General features: G+C 40.2%; 1 protein-coding gene across 3 annotated transcripts in view; it reads right to left on the bottom strand.

The window, feature by feature from the left end:
* Positions 1-10,800: 10,800 nt before the first annotated feature.
* The window catches only part of PTPRG (protein tyrosine phosphatase receptor type G), a 678,048-nt gene continuing 666,134 nt past the window's right edge, over positions 10,801-22,714 (bottom strand). For all 3 annotated transcript variants that reach the window (XM_040994746.1, XM_040994747.1, XM_040994748.1), the window contains 3 exons: positions 22,157-22,299; positions 15,627-15,762; positions 10,801-15,136 (listed from right to left, as the gene is read on the bottom strand). In XM_040994746.1, coding sequence (XP_040850680.1) covers positions 14,990-15,136; positions 15,627-15,762; positions 22,157-22,299 — 426 coding nt within the window. In that variant the 3' untranslated portion in view covers positions 10,801-14,989. The remainder of the gene's footprint in view (positions 15,137-15,626; positions 15,763-22,156; positions 22,300-22,714) is intronic.

Here is a 22,714-nt window from a genome sequence, read left to right as displayed (position 1 = left end):
CACAAATAAAAGAAAACATATTTGACTTTTTTGAGCCATCTTATTTCACTAAAGATAGTGGTTCCCAGTTATGTCCATTTTATTGCAAAAGACAGGATTATATATTTTTTCCTATTTGAATCGTATTCCATTTTGTGCAAGTACCATATTTTTTATGTGTTCATCACATGATGGACATCTGGTTGATTCCAAATCTTAGTTATTGTGATTTGTGTTGCTGTAAACATAGCAGGAGAGTTAAGTCTTCAGTATGCTGATTTCATTTCATTTGGGCACATTCGGAAGAGTGGGATGGCTGGTTCATACAGTAGACTAGTTTTATGACTTTTGAGGAATCTTCACACTGCCTTTCATAATGGTTCTGTTTGCTTACATTTCCACCAGCATGTCGTTAGGGTACCCTTTTCTCTACTTCCTTACCAGAATTTACTATTTTTTGATTTGTGGAAGATAACAATTCTAACAGGTGTGAGATGAAATTGCTTTTCACTGATGGCTAGTGATCTTGAGCATTTGTCATGTGTCTTTTGGCCACTTGAGAAATGCCTGTTCATGCCCTTTTCCATTTCGTGGTAGTTTGTTGTTGTTGAGTTTATTGAACTCCTTTTATATTTTGGATATTAGTATTAAGTGTATAGTTTATATTTTCCCATTCCATTGGTTGCCTCATCATTTAGTTGATGTTTGCTTTGCAGTGCTGAAGCTTCTTAGCTTCATGCAATCTCATTTGTCTTTTTCTTTTATTTCCTATGCTTTGGGGATCCTTTCCTTAAGAAGTCTTCACTTATGCCAGGGTCTTGCAGGGTTTCTCCTGTGTTTTATTCTAGAAATATGATGGCTTCAAGTCTTTGGTATAGATCCTGGTTTTTTGTAAGTTGATTTTTTAGAAGATTTATGTACTTCTTATGGAAAGTCAGATTTACAGAGAGAAAAGATCTTCTGTCCACCGCTTTACTCCCCAAGAGGCCGCAGCAGCTGGAGCTGAGCCGAACAAAACCAGGAGCTTTTTTGGGGTCTCACTCGGTTGCAAGGTCCCAAGGCTTTGGGCCATCCTCCACTGCTTTCCCAGTTCACAAGCAGGGAGCTGGATGGGAAGTGGGGCTTCTGGATATGAACCGGCACCCAGATGTGATTCTGGTGTGTGCAAGGCGAGGACTTTAGCCACTAGGCTATTATGTTGAGTCTTTTTTTTTTTTTTGTATACAAAATGTAAGTTAGGTATGTTTTGTTTCATCATGCATTGATAAAATTTTCCCAGCACCATTTGTTCAGTCTGTTGAAGAATCACTCTAGAGAATGATTTTAGTTCATATGTCAAAGATTGGTTGCAGTTATATGTTTTCGTATCTGGGGTCTGTCTTCACTCTATTGGTCAACACATCTGTTTTTGTACCAGTTCCAGGTTGTTCTGATTTTGTCTTTCCTGTAATATGTCTTAAAATCTGATATCATGATGCCTCCAGCTTCGATTGTTCAGCTATTAGGGGTCTCTTTGGTTTTCATGTGAATTTTAATGTCCTTTTTTTTTTCTAAATCTCAGAACAGTGAGTGTCCTTGGTTCTTCAGTTAGGATGACAATGTGCTTTGTATAGTGCAGACATTTTGATAGCATCAATCCATGAACATAGATTTTTTTTTTTCATTTTTGATGTCTTCTTTCTCTTTCCTTCATATTTTGTAGTTTTCATTGTAGACATTTTTCTCAGCCTTGTTTACATTTATCCTAAGGGGTATTTACATTTTTCCATAACTATTATGAATGGGACTGATCTTAAAAGTTCTTGCATTACTTTTGCATACAAATGCTGTTGCCAAAGTGTCTTACAAGTTCTAATTGTCTCTTAGTGGAGACTTGATTCCTCTATGTATCATGTCATCTGCATATACAATAATGTGACTTCCTGCTTTCTACCCCTTTTATTTTTTTTTTAAGATTTTTTATTTTTATTTTAATTGGAAAGGCGGATATACAGAGAGGAGAGACAGAGAGGAAGATCTTCTGTCCCATGATTCGCTCCCCAAGTGAGCGCAACAGTCGATGCTATGCCAATCCGAAGCCAGGAGCCTCTTCCTGGTCTCCTGCGCTGGTGCAGGTTCCCAAAGCCTTGGGCCGTCCTCGACTGCTTTCCCAGGCCACAGGCAGGGAGCTGGAAGGGGGGAAGAGGGGCTGCCGGGATTAGAATTGGCGCCCATATGGGATCCCAGGAGTGCAAGGCGAGGACCCTAACCACTGCGCCGCCGGGCCCCCCTTTTATTTCTTTTTCTTGCCTAATTGCTCTGGTTAAAACTGAGAATAATACTTTTGACAATATTATCCTTGACTGGTTCCGTGAGTTTGTCAGCTACTGCTTTGATGTGTGTAGGTATATTCCTTCTATACACACAGTTGCTTAAGTTTTTAAAAATATTTTTTCTGTTTTTGACTTATTTTTATTGGAAAGGCAGATCAGATTTACAGAGAGAGAGAGAGAGAGAGACAAAGATTTTCCCTTTGCTGGTTCACTCCCAAAATGGCCACAACAGCCAAAGCTGAGCTGATCTGAAGCCAGAGTGTCTTCTGGATCTTGCTAGCAGGTGCAGCGTCCAAAGGCTTTCGACCGTTGTGTTGCTTTCCTAAGCCATAAGAAGGGGTTGGATGGGAAGTGGAGCAGCTGGGACATGAACCGGCACCAGCACCGTAAAGGATCCCCATGCTTGCTAGGTGAGGATTTAGCCATGGAGCTGTAGCTCCGGGCAGTAGGTTTTGTTTGTTTTGTTTTTAGCATCACAGAGCAATGTTGTGTTTCATCAAATGCTTTGTGGTCTCGTGAGATAATACTATGGTTTTTATTCGTTTGTTGATGTGATGTATCATGCTTATTGATTTGCGTATGTTGAACCATAACTTCATCTATGAGATGATTCTCAGTTGGTCTGGGTGAATGATCTTTTTGATGTGGTGTTGTATTTGATTAGTTAATATTTTGTTGAGCGTTTTTAAAAACATGTTCATGAGAGCTAATAGTCTGAGACTCTCATTTTTTCTGCTCTCTGCATCATAGGAGTTTGGGAGGATTCCCTCCCTTGATATTATTTTTGAATAACTAAAAAAGTATTAAGGCTGCAAAACTAAGAGATGGGAACTCAGTGTGGGTCTCCCAAGTTGGTAGTGGGAGTCTCAGTTATTGAGCTGTCATCTGCTGCCTCACAGGATGTCCTGGCAGGAAGTGGGAGTCCGGGCCTGGAGCTGGCTGTTGAGCCTGAGCACTGCTGGGGAGCATCAGTGTCTGTACACTGACTCACTCATCAGATGGATTCCCCACTCCCTAGGCCTTTTTTGTGTTTTTGAAGATTGGTTTGTTTGGACGGCAGAGTTACACAGGATTTAGAGACAAAGACTGTCTGCTGGGAAAAGGAATGTAAGAACAGTACTGTATTACCCAGAAGTTGAAGTACAAGAGTTAACTGACTTTAGTGAAGCTTCTGCTGGAGTGTTACAACAAAACCTAGAGCTGTTGCTTATCTCTAACAGATTGCTGCCTTGCAAGAATAAAAAGTGCCGGGGCTGTTTGTTTGTTTGTTTGTTTGTTTTTAGTGAAGATGCAAAACTGGATTTTCATGCAGAAACATCTTATATCTCAGTATTAGCCAATAAACAATTGATAAATTAATAACTATAGAGCAGAAAAATTAAAACATAACAGTTGGCAGTTTGCTTTATTATATAGCATCCTTGTCATCCTTGTTTTTGTAGCTCATTTATTAAAAAATTACATATGATATAAAATTGATGGCTTAAAATAATTTTATGATTGTGATCCAGGTCTTTTTTTTCCACTTTTTCCTCATAGACTTAACAGTGCATTAGGTAATCATATCAATACAAGGAAAATGAAAAATAATAACAATGAATAAAAATGCCAAAAAGACAAAAAATCTGTTCCTTGAGAGTATTAACAAAGGTTATAAAGACCAGTTGAATCCCAGACTGTCACTCTCAAACAGATAACTTTGTTGTGCCTAGTTATCTATCAGGTTGGGAAAAGCATGTATTTGTCTTTGGGAATGGTTTGTTTCATTAAGCATAATGGTTTCCAGTTGCATCCATTTCGTTTCTCTTTTTTGAAATTGTTTTTATTTTTATTATTTCCCATGATACAGTTTTGTAGGTGTAGGATTTACTCCCCTTTCTCTCCGTTTTCTCTCATTTGCCTCTCGTCATTTCCCCAATCTTACTGAATTAGTAGTGTCTGCTGTTTAGCTATATCATGGAATTGTAGGTACAGACGACGGTAGAAAGTCTCGTCTCATAATGTGAAGGTACATTTAATTGTTTCACTGGGAGTCCTGCTTTTATTTGAGAGTAGTTACCTACTAGAACTTCAGTGCTTGGCATGCTAGGCTGTGTCAGATAGTTCATGTACAAGAACGTATGCATATACTTGTTCCGTTATATATCTTTTTGGTGTTTGCATAAACGTATGATATTTGTCATTTGGGGATTGGCGTATTTCACTGAGCATAATTGTTTCCAGTTGGGATCTCTCAGTGACTGTGTAGTATCCCACAGAGTGGATGTGTCACAGCTTCTTTATCGGTTCCTTTTCTGAGGGTTGTTTGAGTTGTTTCCAAGTCTTCCCTATTGTGAAGTGTGCAGCTATATATTAAGGGTTGATTGTTGCATCCATTTACTTTCAAAAGACCGGATGTAACTCTTTTATTCCTGAGTAGAATTCTGCAGTGTGTGTATCTCACATTTTCCTTGTCCAGTCCTGTGGGCCTCTGAGTTGATTCTGTTTCTTAGCTATTGTGAATTGAGATGCAAATAATGTGGGGGTGCAGATGACTCTCCCATGTGCTTACTTCATTTCATTTGGGTAAATTCCCGGGAGTGAGATGATTGGGTCAGATGGTAGGTCTATTTTCAGAAATCTGCAGAATTTTCATGCTTTCATGTTATGTAATTTTCATTATAGAGATCTCTCACATCCTTGGTTAAATTTAGTCCAAGTTATTTGAATTGTTTTCTTTTTTTGTAGCTGTTGCAAATGGGACTGATCTTATAATTCTCATGTATGGAGTTGTTTGTGTATACGAGGGCTATTTATTTATTTATTTATTTATATTCTGCGACTTTATCAGGCTTTTTAAAGTTCCGATAGTCTCAGTAGAGTGTTTTGGTTCTACTGTGTAGGGAATCAGGTCATCTTCAAACAGGGTAGCTTTCCAGTTTGCATCAGTAGAGAATAACCTAAAGTCTCAGGCCCCTGTACCTGTGTTGGCAGACCCAGAGGAAACTCCTGGTTCCTGACGTCGCATTGGCTTAGCTCCATTGTTGCAGCCACTTAGGGAGTGAACCAGCTGTCTCTCTTGTCTCTATGTCTGGCTTTCCAATAAAAAATAAATAAATCTTTAAGAAAAATGTTAAGTCATGGGCTGTTGCTGTGATGTAGTAGATTAAGCTTTCACCGGAGGCACTGGTTCAATTCCTAGCCACTCCACTTGCACTTCAGCTGCCTGCTACTGGTCTGGGAAAACTGCACAAGGTGGACCAACCCCTCTGGCTCCCACACCCAAGTGGCAAACCTGGAAGAGGCTCCTGACTTGAGAGCAGCTCCACTGCAGCCATTGAGGCCACATGGGAAGTTCCAGCAGATGGAAGATCGGTCTCTTGTTTCCTTCTTTCTCTGTAAATCTGCTCTTCAAATAAAAACAAATCTTAAAAAAAGTGACAGATCAAACATGCTTGTGGAACTACATTCAGACAAATTAACCTACTAAATTCATGAAGTATGAATATTGCACGTGAACTATCATAATAACACAGAAAATCAGAAAGATACCCTTATCAATTGGATAATGTTAGCAATTGAAAAATAAAATCCTGGTGTATATTTAGTAATAGATAACCAAGGATTTAGAAGTAGAGTTAAATGATTACATGGTTTTGTGTTTGCTTTGTATATACTTTGTATAAATTCATGATAGAAATTTACAGCAGACATGGCATAGAGAATAAGTTACGTAAACAATTTCAGCATTTTGGAACGATTTTCTTGAATAGTTTTTGTTACAGTGTTTTCTACATAGAGTGTGTAGTGCACATTTTCTAAAACTGATTTAGAAGTGTGACTGTGAAACATTTCATTCAGTTAATTTGTCAAAAATGTTTCCCAAAGCTGTATAATTTTATGGTTCAAATGCATTTCTGACAGTTCTGAATGTTCAAAATTCCTTTTTCCAGATTATGCTTTTTCATTGGTAGTTTTAAGTATAATCTTACATAAGCTATACATAAGTATAACCTATGTCACTTTATTGTGGGGTCTGTGAAAGTTTTAGTAATGTAAATTTACTTCTGGCTTTTACACAGATAAACAGTGTATATTCATGTAAAAATTTACCTTGATTGAATCTAGGTAGGTTACTGTTAAGCAAGTACAGAGAAATGTAAAAGTAAGTTATCTTCCTGTCACAGACAGAAATAGAAATTATAACCAAGTTAATGCTGTGAACAGTTCGAAGAAGTTTGACCTTTCCAACTGAAATGTACTGGAACTTTGTTCCGATTTTAGCTAAAAATGTGTGGAAATGACAATATCTCCAATTAGAATATGCGGATTATAGCTCTGTGTTAACTACTTAAACTGGTTTCCTCATGGGTAAGAAAGGGAAAGTACTGCCTCCTTTCACTGTTTCCTGGCTGTGTTTGAGGGCCGAGGTACTGCGTGTGAAGCACTTTCAGAATTGAGATGCGCTGTCACACGTGAAACATTTATTCTAGAGTGACACTAAGGGTCAGACAGGGCGTTTTCATGAAGTGTACCGCAGTATGGTGCCAAGGGCTAGTACAGTCTCACTACAGGTGTGTTTGGAATGTGGACCTACCTCATAGCCTCGGCTCTCCTTGGTAGTAAGACTGGTGTGTGTTCTGATCTATTCTACAAGTTTCTAATTCTTCTGTTTTCAGAGGTAACATTTTCTCTCATCTTTGTAATAACATGAGCCGAAAAGACGGATAGGTTCTAAAACGCATTTAGCATGTGCATAAAGATGTTTATACATTTTCTAAATATGCAAATGATAGCAAACTACAGTGGTGCCTTCAGCTTTATGGTTGGTTTTGGATTTTGTGTACTGATTTCCATGCGTCTTTTAGGAAATACTGTTCCCAAGTACTCCCTTTTCATTCTGGAACTTAAAAGATTTTTGGAAACACACTAAAACGTAAATAGTGTATTAATTTCTGAGGTTTCTAAAACTTACACAGCAAAGTTTCCCTGGAGAGTAGAATTAAGAAATTATTGGGTTTTGAGGTATTTTTTGAAAGCACAGAATGACACTACTCTTAATCCCCAGACGTACTTGCATGAAGCAGATTTCCTTTGTTTTTGACTTCGTGTTTAAAAAGGGAGCTGTATTATTTGTGTTTAATTTTCTTATTCATTCTTTGGTACTCTTAAGTAGTCAGCTTTATTAAAAGCTGTGTTAACAGAATCTGTCTTTGAGCAGAGAAATATTTTCTAGGTTGAAAAAAAAATGTAGAAATCTGTCCTTTAGTAGCTCTTCCTGCAGTCAGAGTAGGTTCCAAACTCATTAGGCTTTACTTTGCTATTTAAAGTCTTCATTGTATTGATATCAATTTGCTTTTTCTAATTCTTCTCAGTGTGTGTGTGTGTTTGAAAGAGAGGGAGAGAATAGGAGGGAGGAAGGGACAAAGGCGGTAGAGACAGACAGCACTAGAGATACAAATGCATGTATCTGGGGTCTGGAGTGGTAGCCTAATGGCTAAAGTCCTTGCCTTGCATGTGCCAGGATACCAGATGGGCACTGGTTCATATCCTGGTTGTTCCAGCTCCCTGCTTGTGGCCTGGGAAAGCAGTGGGGGATGGCCCAAGCCTTGGAACCCTGCACCTGTGTGGGAGACCCAGAAGGAGCTCCTTGCTCCTGGCTTCAGGTTGGCTCGGCCCCCGCCTTTGCGGCCACTTGGGGAGTGAACCAGCAGATGGAAGATCTTTGTCTCCCCTTCTCTCTGAAAACCTGATTTTCCAATTAAAAAAATCATTAAAAAATTTGCTTTTTCTATTTGCTGGTTCACTCCGCAAATTTTTGCAGTATCCAAGACAAGAACAGGCAGAACTCAGGAGCCAGGAACTCTGTGTGGGTCTCCCCAGTGGGCAGCAGGGACCCAAAGTCTTGGATTATCATCTGTGGCCTCTTGGTCTAAACATTGGCAGGAAGCTGGATTGGAAGTCAGGTGCTGGGACACCGGCCATGCTCTCTGGCAGGGGATGTGTATGTCTGGAGCGATGACTTAATCACTTGATCTGGTGCCGACCCTTTATTTGATTTTTTTTATGTGAAAAATTTGTTTATCGGAGGCTTTTCTGCACTATTCACCTAAACAGGACAGCCTCCCTTATTTTGTCATGACGTATCTCCACCTTTTCAGGTCTCGAGGTCATATTCTTTTTGAAGCTTTTTTGCAGATCTAATGAGTGTAATACCTTGTTATTCAACTTTGAAGATTTTATCTTGTGTGCAGGTGTCTAGCATATAGTATGTGTTCAGGGGCCATATTTTGGTTTTTTCCAGTTACAGGGCTTAGCATGTGCAGAGAGGGTCACATAGTAACTATGCAATAAGTGGTAAAGTGTTACCTTCCCTGGGATTTTTATTTCTCAGTTGAAAGTCTCCCTTAAGATCTAAATAGACTGACCTCGATCTGCCCCTAGGAAGTAGGGTATAGGCCATCTCAGAGTCAGAGTGGTGTTTGTAGAACAATTCTCATTTTGGAAAAAATCTGATAAAAGTATTTAAAAGATGATAGGGAAGTAAACGATGTTTAGTTACAATACATCATCTTCATATCAATTTTAGTTTGATGTTTTTGTGAAGAATTCTAACTTTTCCATAGTACTGGATTTAATTCTGCCTTTTTGGTTTTGTTTAGTATGAACAGAGCCTGAGGGTGATTTTCTGTACACTTTTGGACTTTTTAGGCAAAGCAGCATGTTATTTCAGTGGTATGGCAGTATATAGCATTCCTTTGCTGGTTGCTTCTCTTTCAAGATTTCTTTTGTTTACTTAGAGGGGAAGAGTCAGATATCCGTCCACTTGTTCACTCCCCAAATGGCTGCAATTACCAGAGCTGCACCGGGCCGAAACTGGGAGCCAAGGCCTTGTCTGCAGTCCCCCAAGTGCATGGAAACCATCATCTGTTGACATCAGCTGGAAGCTAACCACAAGTGGACCTGGAACTTGAATCCAGGCACCTTGACATAGGATGAAGGCGTCTCAAGCAGTGCTCTGCTTTCCAGATACCTGCCCCAATTTAAGCACTTCCACTGCCCTTCATAGTTGACTTGCGGCTTCAGATGGAAAATGGTCTCAAAATTCTTCCTGTCCCAGAAGCAGCTGATGCCAAGATCCAGGCAGGTTAATGAAATAACTAATGATGATCAAATGTAAGGTGATAGGGAGGGATGTGGACTTGAGTGAAACGGAGAGTGTAAACCCCACAGAAGGGCAACTGATAGTCCTTTCCTTTTTATTTTTGCCCTGAGAGGTTGTAAGAATACCATAGTAACACTACTCACATTTTTGGAAAGAACCTGGCATGTGTATCTTAATATAAAAATTATCATTTTAAAAATACAACTACGACAAAATGTAAAAATTAAGGACTAGATATATCTGTGGACTGAACACAGTCTACAGACCATCGATGTGACCTACTATGTCACATAGTACAGTTGAAGGATACTAGGTTTGTGCCATTACAGACTTATTTTGTGCAGTGATTGTTTTTCCAAAAAACTCACACAATTTTTACTTTGTTTCTTAAATTCCTGGCTACTTTGCACTTCCACAGAATGGAGCAATGTGGCCTGTGCCCCCTACTGAGGGCTGACTGAGTGGGAACACCACTAAAACCTAAGAGAATAACAGAACAAAGCTGCTAGGTCCAGTACTTCTGTACCTGTTTGGAAATGACTGAGTTCTTAGGAAAGCCAGAAGCCATGGTTTGGGTGTGATTTATCCCTCAAAGCTTCATGTGTCACTAGCTGTCTCCCCACTGTGGTGATGTTAGTAGGAGGTAGAATCTTGATGGGAGTGTACTAGGATGTGGCTGAGGCCAATGCTGCGGGGATGGCTTCCATGAAAGGCATTAACAGGGTTCTCCATAAACCTTAGTTCTTGTCAGGAGAGCAAGCAGTTACAGAAGAGCAAGTCTGGGCTCCGTAGACAGTGAACTGGCTCTCCGTGTCAACATGCGAGCTCTGATCATGCATGTGCTAGCACCCCAGCGTAATGTCAGTGGGCCCTTGCCAGAGCCAGCCAGCGCTGTTTGTACTTTTAACTTCCAAGTCTGTGAGCTGGAGAAACAAACCTCTGTTTGTATAACGTACGTAGACTCAGGTACGTCACTATAGTAATGGAAAATGGACTGATGCCCAGCATGAATCCTTCATCCTGCACAGTGAATACTGACAGGGACAAGTTGCTATAAATATAATTGACATGTAGGAGAAGAAGAATCTCTTTACAGCTTAGCAGGGGAGTCTGAAAAACAAAGAAGTTGGATTCAAATATATAGGTTAAAAACTATCATTATTTACTTTAAAAATTTGATAAATAAGCATAGCAAGGACACTTCTTAGTTTGCTGCCAATGTGGAAATGACTGTTAATCTGCATTTTACTATTTTGAAAATTAAGAGCGGGATGGATGATATTACTGTGATGTTGTAAGGAAAACTAGTAACTTATTTTGGTGGATATAGACATTTTCATAGAACGCCTCAATACAATGAATACATCAAAAACCATACTTTATTTTATGTATACCAATACAATTTACATATTAAATAACACTATAATAGAATGATTTGATATAGTCTTAAACAGAAGAAAAAAGGGAAAAAATTCAGGTTATAAAACCCCTCCCCCTGTTGAAACAAATAAAAAAAAATCACTTTTTCCATGTGGGTCAATGCAACAAATGTATTCAGTGACTAATTATGTAATTCCTATTGCACAAGTGATAATTTAATCAAAATGGGAAACCCAACTTTCACAATCACTGCCTCAAAGAAATAACACATGTTGGATTCTTTTTGGAATGCAAAGATGGTTCTTGCTACTTCAATACACAGAAATTTGAACTCACATATTCACCACCAAAATGGAAAAAAAAAAACTATGACAGAGTTGAAACTAGAAAAAAATTAGCTTTATATGAAAATATAAAATTCTATGATTTTATACCATAGATACAAAGTTCCCAGAAGATGTTTACCCAAGCAACAAAATATTTACAATTTTAATGATTTTTAGGAATTTTACAATGAAGTCAAAGCAATATGAGTCAACACGAAGGCTGGGTTCTTTAGAAACGATGGCTGCTTGCTAGTTTTAAATGCCTTACCAGAAAAGGAGTCACTACCCCAAATGTTGGAGAGTTGCGACGTTTTATAAAATTGTCTGTCTCCTTTTTTGGAGATGTTTATTTCTTAAAACTCAAGATATTTTTTTTTCTTGAAATTAATTATCCTCTGTAGAAAAATGCTTCCCTTTGCAAATATTTAACAAAAATACTAAAAACAGTTTAACAGCTAAGACAAAAGTAGTGGCCAAATATCATTATTACAATTCCTTTCTAATTGTAGTATGCCTTCTTTCTAGAGATAAGAAAAGCCACTGTTGTGTATGTTAAATGACAACAAAGGGGAAGTGCAAAGGGTTAAGTGAAATTAGAGCTGTTAAAAAAAAAAAAGAGCAGGCATTTTCCCTTCATATAAAAATTCACTGGCACCATTTGAACATAACTTTCAGAATATAGGAGTTGAAAACGCATTTTCCGTAACAACCACTGAAGTCTGTTCGATTACTTTTTCTGAAATTATGATTTTTTTTAAGGTTTTTTTTTTTTTTTGCTTAGAATTAGTAATATGTATCTTTGGTAAATTGGTATCTGCGTTTTAGTTTTAAATACAATATATATGCATTAAAAAAGTCATAACAAGGCAGTTGTGCTGTGTCCCTATAAAATAATTAAGGTTATTTATTGATTGCAGTATGTGACTCTGGGCTAAAAACCTCCCAACAGCCTGACCTTGAACACCTTCTTCAACTTTGTTAGACTTTTTTTTTTTTTTTACTTTAAATGGGCTTTGAAACTATAAAGCATAAAAATCAGGAAAAATCAAATAAACTGCCCTTACTTCAGATCTGTTTGTTGACATTTTTAAGCATCACGGCTATGGCTATCGGATGCAAGAATGAGTTCCCTTGATGGCAACAAGTGCGTCTTCTCTGATGTCCAGCATGACTGACTACTCTGTCCTATTTCAGTTCAGGTTTATGATGCGTGCATTTTGCTTGTCTGGAGCTATATTTACAGACACACGCAAATACACACACACACACACACACACACACACTGTAGCTTATAGATAGTACACATTAATTTGCAGTAGCTATTTCCTTTCCCCCTAAGTACAAGCGCCAATACCCTTGTTATTAAGCAGTGTGCTTATGTCTCAAAGACAGTATTGTCTTTGAAATGTTTTGCCTATGGAAAGATACATTTTTGTGAATAATAAATGACTAATAATTGGAAACACTGGTGAAAGTAAGGCAGAGGTACAGCTGACTTCATTGAAATGCGTTTGGATTCCTTTGGCAAGGTGGGCAAATTAGCGACTTCTTGCAGGTTAGTGGGGTCAGGATATGGAAACTGGTTCAAGCCTGCTGTCAGCATGAAAAGAGCTCACAGGGAGCTCCTTAGCCATCTTGACAATGTGTTTTCCACTTTACTGGCTGGCTGTTTCCTTTATCCTGATTCTGACACCCTTAAGCATCACAGAATTGTGTTGGACGGTATACACCTCTATGAACTGAATCCAGAAGGGAGTGCTTGAAACCTGTCTTCCAACCGCTATATACTTTCATGAAGAAAAACTAGAGTGACCAGTGGATCTCCAACTTAATCTTTCCCTATGTCGATCCCACTGGGCCCTCGACTGGAAAGAGTGCTCAAACCCATACTCTGTACAGCTGAATTCACTTACTTGGCTAACAACTACAACTCTGGCCTTCATCCTGCTACCTGTGAGCCTTGTAGCAGCCGTGAGGTTCAGGCTTAGCTGCGGGGGATGGAGCTTCGTGTGGCACCTCTGCTGAAACCCGAAGGCTTGAAAAGGTATCCCTGTCGTCTAGCACAACTAACAGCAGACGCCAAACACCAAGCGTTTGTCTGTTTTGAAATGAGGGCTCTTTTGTTGAACTTAATGTGATGAACAGATGAGCTTAACCTGGTCTGTTAGGCAGTTCTCCAAATCTCTGTTGACTTGGCCTATGCACATAAACCCTTGGACTTGGCCTGTAGACTCTCTCTGGGTCCTCCAGCTCAGTATAATAAAGCGTCCATGCTCATGGTGACTCATGCTTACATGCCTACCCAGACAGTTTTGTAGCAGCTACTGTGGCCTCTTTGTTGAAGGTTACAGCCATAAAAGGCATTTTAAAATGAGTAAAATTCTGTTGTTCTTTGCAGGCCCAGTTCTGGGGCTCATTTCAGTTCTGACAGAAGCCATCTCTCAGAAGCAGACATACAGTGGAAGAAATGAGTCAGGGTAAGTAGATTATTTTTCTAACAGACTCTGCTGATATTTCTTGCCAATGTTTCTAATTTTTCTAGTGGGCACTGCAGTATGAACATAGCTCCGGAAGGTGATGCAGAGAACTTCTCTGGCTTCTAATGATTACAGGCTGCTTTTCCTGAAGGGTAGCTGTTCTTGAGCCTGAATTACACAGAACCAAACGAAAATGTCTCTTCGATACTACCTGAACATGTAGATAACACCTGTTTTGCATAATTCTGGTTTCCTCCCTCCAAATTAGATTTGCCATGTGTGGTAGTTTTAGATAGTCCCAAAGTTTTAATAATACAGTGTTTATCCAATTAAATAGTAAGGGTGTGTAAAATCAAGAAATTTATTATCAAACATTTGGCAAAAAGGAAAGAAAAGAATGTTGACTATATAGGTAGTTTTTTATTAGACTTCTGTGTGAGTAATAGGGAACTTCTAAAAGGACTAGTTCAAAAACTATACACCAAAAATGTTCATTCTTCCTGTCATGACGTGTGGTATGATAAACCAAGAAACATTAGTGAAGAGTAAAGGAAGATCTTCCACCTGTGTCAGATATTCCCATCTCTGTTGTTAGATAGCCCTGAACTTGGGGTGCAGCTACCTCAGAATCGAAATGGAAATAACACACTGTCCACATAGCTACTGTGAAAGCTGTAATACAGAGAGATCCTTTATTTTGACACAACTTTTTAAGCTTCGAATAACTTTGTAACTTAATAGGAAATGTTGTTCTGAAGCAACTGTGAGGCCTCCTGATTTTGATCTCTTAGCCATCATCAGTGGAATTGTATTCAAGGCCATGACCTACTCAACCTTCCGTGTAGCACTCAATAGCATGCTATTCTGCAAAAGTAAATTCACATCCACTCCTTGCAATTACAGATGGCATACGGTATTGAGCAGTGCCTAGGGAAAAAAATAACACCAGGAGAGGACAACTCAGGACAGTCGAGCAATGCCTGCTAGTAAAATGCAACTGCTTGAGCAATAAAAAAGTAAAAGCAAGAATCACTGTCAGGACAAAGACCTGCACTGTACTGAACGAAAAAAGTAGCATGTGTTATGGAATGTCACGTCAGGGTTTGCTTTAGTATTAGATTATAGGCAGTAACACTGATCAGATAGTGCAAACTAGGTAAAACTGCGTTTCACTGTGTGAAATGAACAGAGGTGCAAATGCTCAGTAGGATACCATTAAGACATAAAATGGCAAAAAATAAATATCAAAACTTTTATCAGTGTAAAAAAGTAACTGTGTTATTGTATAACCTAGAGTCTGGCAAAAAAGGCCTCAAAAAAGTTCTCAGTCTTCAAGAAGTTTACAAATTCAGTGCCCTCTCAGGATTGCAGTCACACCAGAGACTCCATGCTCTCCGCAGGGTCTGACTCATCGGCAATTAGAACAGCACCATTTGTGTCCACTGTCATGGGACCGTTTCCATTTTCTTTCGTGCTGACCAAGCTGAGCATAGCCTTATAGACAAACTGGTATTGTTCCTGAAAAACAGGAGGAAGAGAGTTTGAGCCAAAGAACAGGTTGATGATTCCCCTTAAGGCAGCAGCTATGACAGATATTCTAGAGAGACTGAAGATATTTGAAACTGAAATACTTGATAATTAAGTTCCTTACTTTGTTCATGTCCTTTGCTCTGCTGGGACCAACCAGTTCTATGTGTTCACACAGGTCATTAACAATGGACTGTCATTCTGAAGCAGAGTTTCTCACCGTCAGCATTACTTGGCATTTGGGCCAGGTATTGAGTTACCCCGGGATATCTTGTGCACTCTAGGATGTCTGGCAATATTTCTAAACCGTGGTCACTAGACACCTGACTGCCGTCTGCATCTGTGACCATCAGAAAAGTGTCCTGACACAGCCAAACATCCCACAAAGAGCATCGTCACCCTCCGTTGAGAAGCACTGCTCTAAATTGTGAGTTTTGTGTTTTAACTGATGTTGCCCAGGTTTTACAAATAAGTTACTTACAATGTCTGTGAATACACCAGGCCTCATAAGATTGATCATTTTTGCAACCTGGAAAACATCCACAGCGTTTTCATTCTCCAGTTGCTGGGATAGGGTGGTAAGGGCACATAACATTCCTGCTGAAACTGCTCCGTACCTGGGGGGAAGGAGGGAAAGGATGCTGTCAGATTTACTGAGACTGAATCCACTGGGATGAAATCACCAGCAGGCATTGCCTTGAAAAGAAACCAAGAATGTATTAACATCTAAAATTGCTGCACAGGGAAGGATTTAGAAGCTAGCATGGAGATGATACTTGCGTATGACATCTTCCAAACTAGTTGTCAGATGTGTTTACTCAATACCTAACATAAAATGGGAGTATCCAAAGTGTATAGATCCTTCTTTCTCTCTGCCTTTGGAAAAATGCAGACTAGAGAGAACAATAGAAGATTTAATGTTGGGCTGAGGTGGGTGGTACAATAGAAAAATGGTAAGACTTGGCTGTAGACTTTTGGACAAATGACAATGTATCAAGGGCTATGAGGAATTTTTTTTTAAGATTTATTTTTATTGGAATGTCAGATATACAGAGGAGAGGAGAGAGAGAGAGAGAGGAAAATCTTCCATTCACTCCCCAATCAGCCACAACGGCTGGAGCTGCACCCATCTGAAGCCAGGAGTCTCCCCTGGGTCTCCCACATGGGCCTAGGATCCCAAGGCTTTAGGATGTTCATAACTGCTTTCCCAGGACACAAGCAGGGAGCTGGATGAGAAGTGAGGCTGCTGGGATTAGAACCAGCATCCATATGGGATCCCGGCGCTTTGAAGGCAAGACGACGAGTTTAGCTGTTAGGCTACCATGCTGGGCCCTGAGGAATTTTTTTTTTTTTTTTTAACAATTGCCCAAAGCTAAACTGAGTTGACAAAATAGGAAAAATCATCAATGGAAACATGTGGTTCAAAACCATGTGACAGAATTGTCAAAGATAGTTTCATATTAACTATCGTTGCATTGAAGTGCAATACAAATGAGGATTCTTTTTACAAAATTCTTGGGAAAATAGATGTAGTTCTCTTTGCTTCACATATACAAAGGCCAGATTCTTAACTGCAGTTTTTATGGGAACCTATGATGTCACATAGCCTCCGTCTAGGCTGCGTGGCACTGCAGCTAACTGTAGGGATGACATTACAGTTCAGGTGCCATGTCCCACTGTTCTCTTAGAAACCACTGAGTAGAGGAACGTGTGGAATCATGTCTAATTGAAATACTGTGCTGGCTTTACACGTTCAATGTGGGCACAAATACGTCCAAGTTGCATTTTATCTACAAGATCAACTTCACAGGTAAAATTTGGTATGCATGCCATATTTTGGCTTATTGGTACATTTAAATATTGTGCAATGTTTCAGCCGTGGAAAGCACACCGTACTTATTCCTTTCCTTCTGGCTTGTTTGTAGTTTGTGCGCTTTAGCAAAGAAATCATGAGTTTAAAAGTTGGGTCATATGTATGTCTGTTTTGAGTTCTAAGGATACTACCATATTTCTTTCCCAAGCATCGTCACCATTCACACTGCAGCTAGCATGAGAATATTGTTCATGTTGTTTGTGTTAAACTTTAAACACTTTGTTAGTCTATTGGGTGAAAATTTTTGCCTTAATGTTCTAATTTTCCTTTCCTTGACTACAAGGGAGGTTGATTTAGTGACCGTGTCTTTTCCTCTTCAGAAACTGCTTTAATAGATTCCCATTGCATAACTTCTAAGTATATCTCTTGTAAATGGGATTATAAGAAATATTATCTATAGTCTATGTTGCATTTCAGTCTTAAGTCTCTCAACACTGTAGTCTTTCAGTCTTAGTTACACTGAAGTATGCATAATTAAGTTAAATTTTGAATTTTGGATGTTTTGGTTGTTTTGAGAATGCTCTAGCCCAGCATTTGAAAGATACTTTTCTACATGTTCTTTTAATGATTTATCTGAATCTTATTTTTGGTTTAATGTAAGGCGTGATCCGATGTTAGTTCTTAGCTTTTCAGAAACATTATGTATTTGCAAGGCAGAGAGTGCTTTTATCCCCCAAGTCTAGACAGACAGGGCTGATCCTGGAAGAATCCAGGGCCTGGGAGTCACTCTGGATCTCCCACACAAGTGTCAAGCTGTCCCACTCAGCTGTCGCCGCCTGCTTCCCGCTGTGCATGTCAGTGGGCAGCTGGGACAAGAGGTGCAGCCAGCACTGCAGCCCAGGCACGCTGATGGGAGGCGCTGCTGTCCCAAGCAGTGGCTTAACCACTGGCAAATACCCAGCCCCCTGAGAGCCGGCCTGAGCTGGCCTCTTATTACAGACTAAAGATTTCAAGCATGGTCTGTTTCTAATCTTTTCCCGATTCATTAATCTGATGCTTGTGTCTCCCCATACTTATTTTAATATAGATCCTTTAATAGGTTTGATATCTGTGAAACTACATTCCTATTATTAATAGGGCTGGTTTTCTCTACATCATTTCGTCCTAAATTTTAGTGTTATGTACATATTACCACATCTCAGTTTCACTTAAACATTCATTTCAAAATGCTTACCCCCCCCCTTTTTTTTTTTTAAAGATTTATTTTTATTATTTTTTCATTGGAAAGGCGGATATACAGAGAGGAGAGACAGAGAGGAAGATCCTCCGTCCGATGATTCACTCCCCAAGTGAGCGCAACGGGCCGATGCTATGCCGATCCAAAGCCAGAAGCCTCTTCCGGGTCTCCCACGCGGGTGCAGGGTCCCAAAGCCTTGGGCCGTCCTCGACTGCCTTCCCAGGCCACAAGCAGGGAGCCGGAAGGGAAGCGGGGCTGCCGGGATTAGAACCGGCGCCCATATGGGATCCCGGGCGTGCAAGGCGAGGACCTTTAACCACTTGCGCCACCGCGCCGGGCCCTACCCCCCCCCTTTTAAAATTGTTATTTCCATGATAGTTTCATGGGGTATAGGAATACCCTCCCCCTCCCCCCGTGTTACTGCAGTGGCACAGTCATTTCATGACACTGTAGCTGTAGGCAAGGTAAATGCTTTTAAGTGTTCACCTACTCCCATCTTCTTTTGCATTAAGTTTGAAGTTAGACTTAAGGACCACAAAACTAGCTGGGATTTTGCCGAGCTTGCACACATAGATAATTCTGTTCAATTTGAGTTTTCTGTTTGTGATTTTTTTTTTTCTCTACTTCTTGGGTATCTTTTGTTCTCTACAATGCTTGCCAATTTCGTTTTTATGTTAAGCCATAGGTACCTAAGTTTTTCTGGTTTTCCTAACCGCCTTTTCCTGGAGTATTTTCTGTGTAATATTATTTGATGCATAGGAAAATTCTTCATTTTCACGAGGTGAACTTTAATCACAGAGCAGAACTGTATTTAGGCTGTAAGATTTTCTAGGTAGTTGGCCACAACTTTTTTTTAAGACTTATTTTTATTGGTACAGCAGATATACAGAGAGGAGGAGAGACAGAGAGGAAGATTTTCTGTCCGAAGATTCACTCCCCAAGTGGCTGCAACAGCCAGTGCTGCGCCGATCCAAACCCAGGAGCCAGGAACCTCTTCCAGGTCTTCCACACGGGTGCAGGAACCCAAGTCTTTGAGCCGTCCTCAACTGCTTTCTCAGGCCACAAGCAGGGACCTGGATGGCAAGCAGAGCTGCTGGGGTTAGAACAGGTGCCCATATGGGATCCTAGCGTGTTCAAGGTAAGGACTTTAGCTGCTAGGCCACCTCTCTGGGTCTAGTTGGTCACATCTTTAGCTGCCAATATAAATTTTGCTTCTTTTCAATGTCTACGCTTAATCTTCTTTTTTTTTTTTTTTTTTTGAGGGGGCAGGTAGGTCAGTTTTATATTCCTGAGCTGACCGCAGGTACCATGTGTATCTTTTAATGGTCAAATTTCTAAGTGTTAAGAATATTTACTGGGCACTGATAAATAACATTTATCAAAATAGAATGCTTTCTATTTTTACATTGCTAAAATTATATTCTTTGGAGGGGGAACAACATGGATTGGTGTTATTTCCAGTATGTGTAAGTATGTATGAATGTTTAATCTAGGTATCTTAATAATGCCTTGAACTCACATACAGTGTGGTGGTCGTGTTTAACCAGCTCTTCATTAGCATTTCTTTTTAATACACTGGGCTTTCTTGATATTTCACTTAGCCATTTTAATATGAATGCAAAATGGCTAAGATCAACCATTCTGATGCTACCCCTTGTCTGCTTGTTTTAGAGGACGCTAGCTTAAACCTTTCTCATTGTTGAAAGAGAGCATTCGTCAGGATTTGGTGGGCCCTAATGTGTTTTTGTTCAATTTTTAGTAACAAGTAATTTGTGGTAGAACACTGTGCGTCTAGGTCTCTTCTCAGTATCTCACGTGGGCAGGTTCAGCCTCACAATAACCCTAGAATATGGCGACTACTTCCTCCTTGAGGTTCAAAGAATCAAGTAACGCTCTTCTCCTTCCTGTATTTTCAGAGTGAGCTCTTACACTAGATAGAGACTAAAGTTACACGCCTTCGCCCCTCCATTAGTGTGGTTTTACCCCCTTTTTTTTTTAAGATTTATTAATATTACCAAGTCAGAAATAAAGAGAGGAGGATAGACAGGAAGATATTCTGTCTGATGGTTCACTCCCCAAGTGGCCACAACAGCTGGAGCTGAGCCAATCTGGAGCCAGGAGCTCTTCCGGGTCACCCATGCAGGTGCAGGGTTCCAAGGCTTTGGGCTGTCCTTGATTGCTTCCCCAGGCCACAAGCAGGGCTGCCAGGATCAGAACTGGCAATCGTATGGGATCCTGGTGTGTGCAAGGTGAGGACTTTAACCACTATGCTATCACACCGGGCCCAATCCTTTTTTTTTTTTTTTTAATTTTCAAGATCTATTTTTCATTTTGGACACAGATGTTCCATCCACTGGTTCACTCTCCAAAGGGCAGCAATGGCATAGCTGAGCTGCTCCGAAGCTGGGAGCCATGAGATTCTTGCAAGGATCCACACGGGGGCAGGACCTCAAGGCCCTGGACTATTGTCTGCCAGTCTCGCAGATGATAAGCAGTGAGCTGAATGGGAAATAAAGCAACCAGGACACAAACTGCTGCCCGAACGGAATGCTGACACCACAGGGTAAGGATTGGCCTGTTACATCACTGTGCTGGCCCTGATTTTACCATTTAATTCTTCATATTTTGCAAGGGGGTTTATCTAGTTCCTTTTTGAAAGATTTAATTGTTTATTTGAAACTGGGTTAGAGAATCTTCACTTGCCAGTTCCCTCCCTAAGCGACTGCAAAGGCCATGACCAGTCCAGCCCAGAGACAGGAGCTTACTCCGAGTCACCCAGGTGGGTAGCAGGATGCTGGCCTTCATGCCTTGCCTTACCAGGCAGTATGCAGAGCTGGTCGGGAAGTGGCACTGGTGATGCTGTGCCAGCTACCTCTGGTTCCTTGTAATCAAAGAATGTGACTTGCTTGTAAATGGCATGTCAGAGTTCTGGCAAGTATTTAACTTACTCTCAGCTCTTTTTAAAAACTGTCTGTGGTCAGAAAAGGCAGTTATGGAGTGTGCTCTGCAAGAGGAATACTGGGGCCTTTCTATGGGTAACCTGCCCTGTATTTAGCCACTGTTAAGAGGAAGTACCTAACAACGAGGCTTTAAAACTAGACTAGAAATTCGGGCCCGGCGCGGTGGTGCAGTGGTTAAGGTCCTCGCTTTGCACGCCTGGGCCCCCATATGGGCGCCGGTTCTAATCCCAGTGGCCCCACTTCTCATCCAGCTCTCTGCTTGTGGCCTGGGAAAGCAGTCGAGGACAGCCCAAGGCTTTGGGACCCTGCACCCGCGTGGGAGACCAGGAGGAGGCTACTGGCTTTGGATCGGCATAGCATCGGCCATTGCGCTCACTTGGGGAGTGAATCATCGGACAGAAGATCTTCCTCTCTGTCTCTCCTCTCTGTATATCCACCTTTCCAATGAGGAAAATAATAAAAATAAATCTTAAAAAAAAAACTATACTAGAAATTCAAGTAAATCAATGAAATGCATCATTACTTCTAAATACTAAGATGAAAAGCAGTAAATTTACCATATACAGCAACTCATTCATGATTAAACAGTTCCTTCCCTAACCCATAATTGCTAAAATTCAGAGTAAATACTTAAAAATAAGTTAACTAATTAATGTCAAGGATTACTAGAAAATTCAGTAATATTTATAATCAACAACGATAAATATAATTGAATATGCCAGTATAAGCTATTGACAGCTCAAGGCATACAAGTCTACATTGGAAAACTAAGCTATGGGTTTTTTTTTTTTCCTCTAGCATATACCTTGTAGGTGAACTTGAAGACTTCTGGAAGAATTTGCATGTTGCAGTATAAACAGAACCTCAATATTTGGACAATTTCATAAAGCAGAAAACTGTCACAAGTTGAGAGAGGGTAAGTTTTAACACTGATTCCCTTCCACTATAGCAATTCAACAGAAACAAATACCTGAATTTCTGAAAAGTTAAGAGATACCTACTCGTCATGAACAATGGTGGGGCCATCCCGTGTTAAGGCCTCTTCCTTGATAACGTTGATCAGTTCAAAGGTACTGCTTATGGGGGCATCTGGATTTGGCCATTTGGGACACTGGAAGTGTCGAACTTCTAGGACGTAGTCATCCTGGAAACAATACAACTGAGAGTCAGAGCCTGTCCTCCATTTCTTCTCAGAAAGCAAAGTTTTGTTGTGCGATCTCTCACAGATAACTGAACAAAGTTAGGTTAGCCACAGTGCAACTAGTAAGACTGAAAATGCTAGACTGACCATTGCTACTGCTGGTCACGGCAGTGAAACAGAAAAATGTTAGTTTGCTGAAGCAAGTGTCTCAAGTAACAATATCCTGTGTGACTTATCTAAAAAACAAAGCAAGGAAGGGTAAGAGGAGTCTTGATGCAAGTCACTAATTCAAGAGGGTCCTCCCTCTTATGCATTCCACAGGAAGGCAGCTGTAATGCAGCTAAATGTTTACTAGGAAAAGAAAAAAACAACACTGAAAAATGTGCCATTATCTCTGCAGCACATTGCAAGGCTTGCA

The sequence above is a fragment of the Ochotona curzoniae genome, unplaced genomic scaffold (assembly GCF_017591425.1).
Source record: "Ochotona curzoniae isolate NIBS_2020 unplaced genomic scaffold, NIBS_Ocur_1.0 contig_908, whole genome shotgun sequence".
Lineage (NCBI taxonomy): Eukaryota > Metazoa > Chordata > Mammalia > Lagomorpha > Ochotonidae > Ochotona > Ochotona curzoniae.
This window is presented reverse-complemented; position numbering and strand designations above follow the sequence as displayed.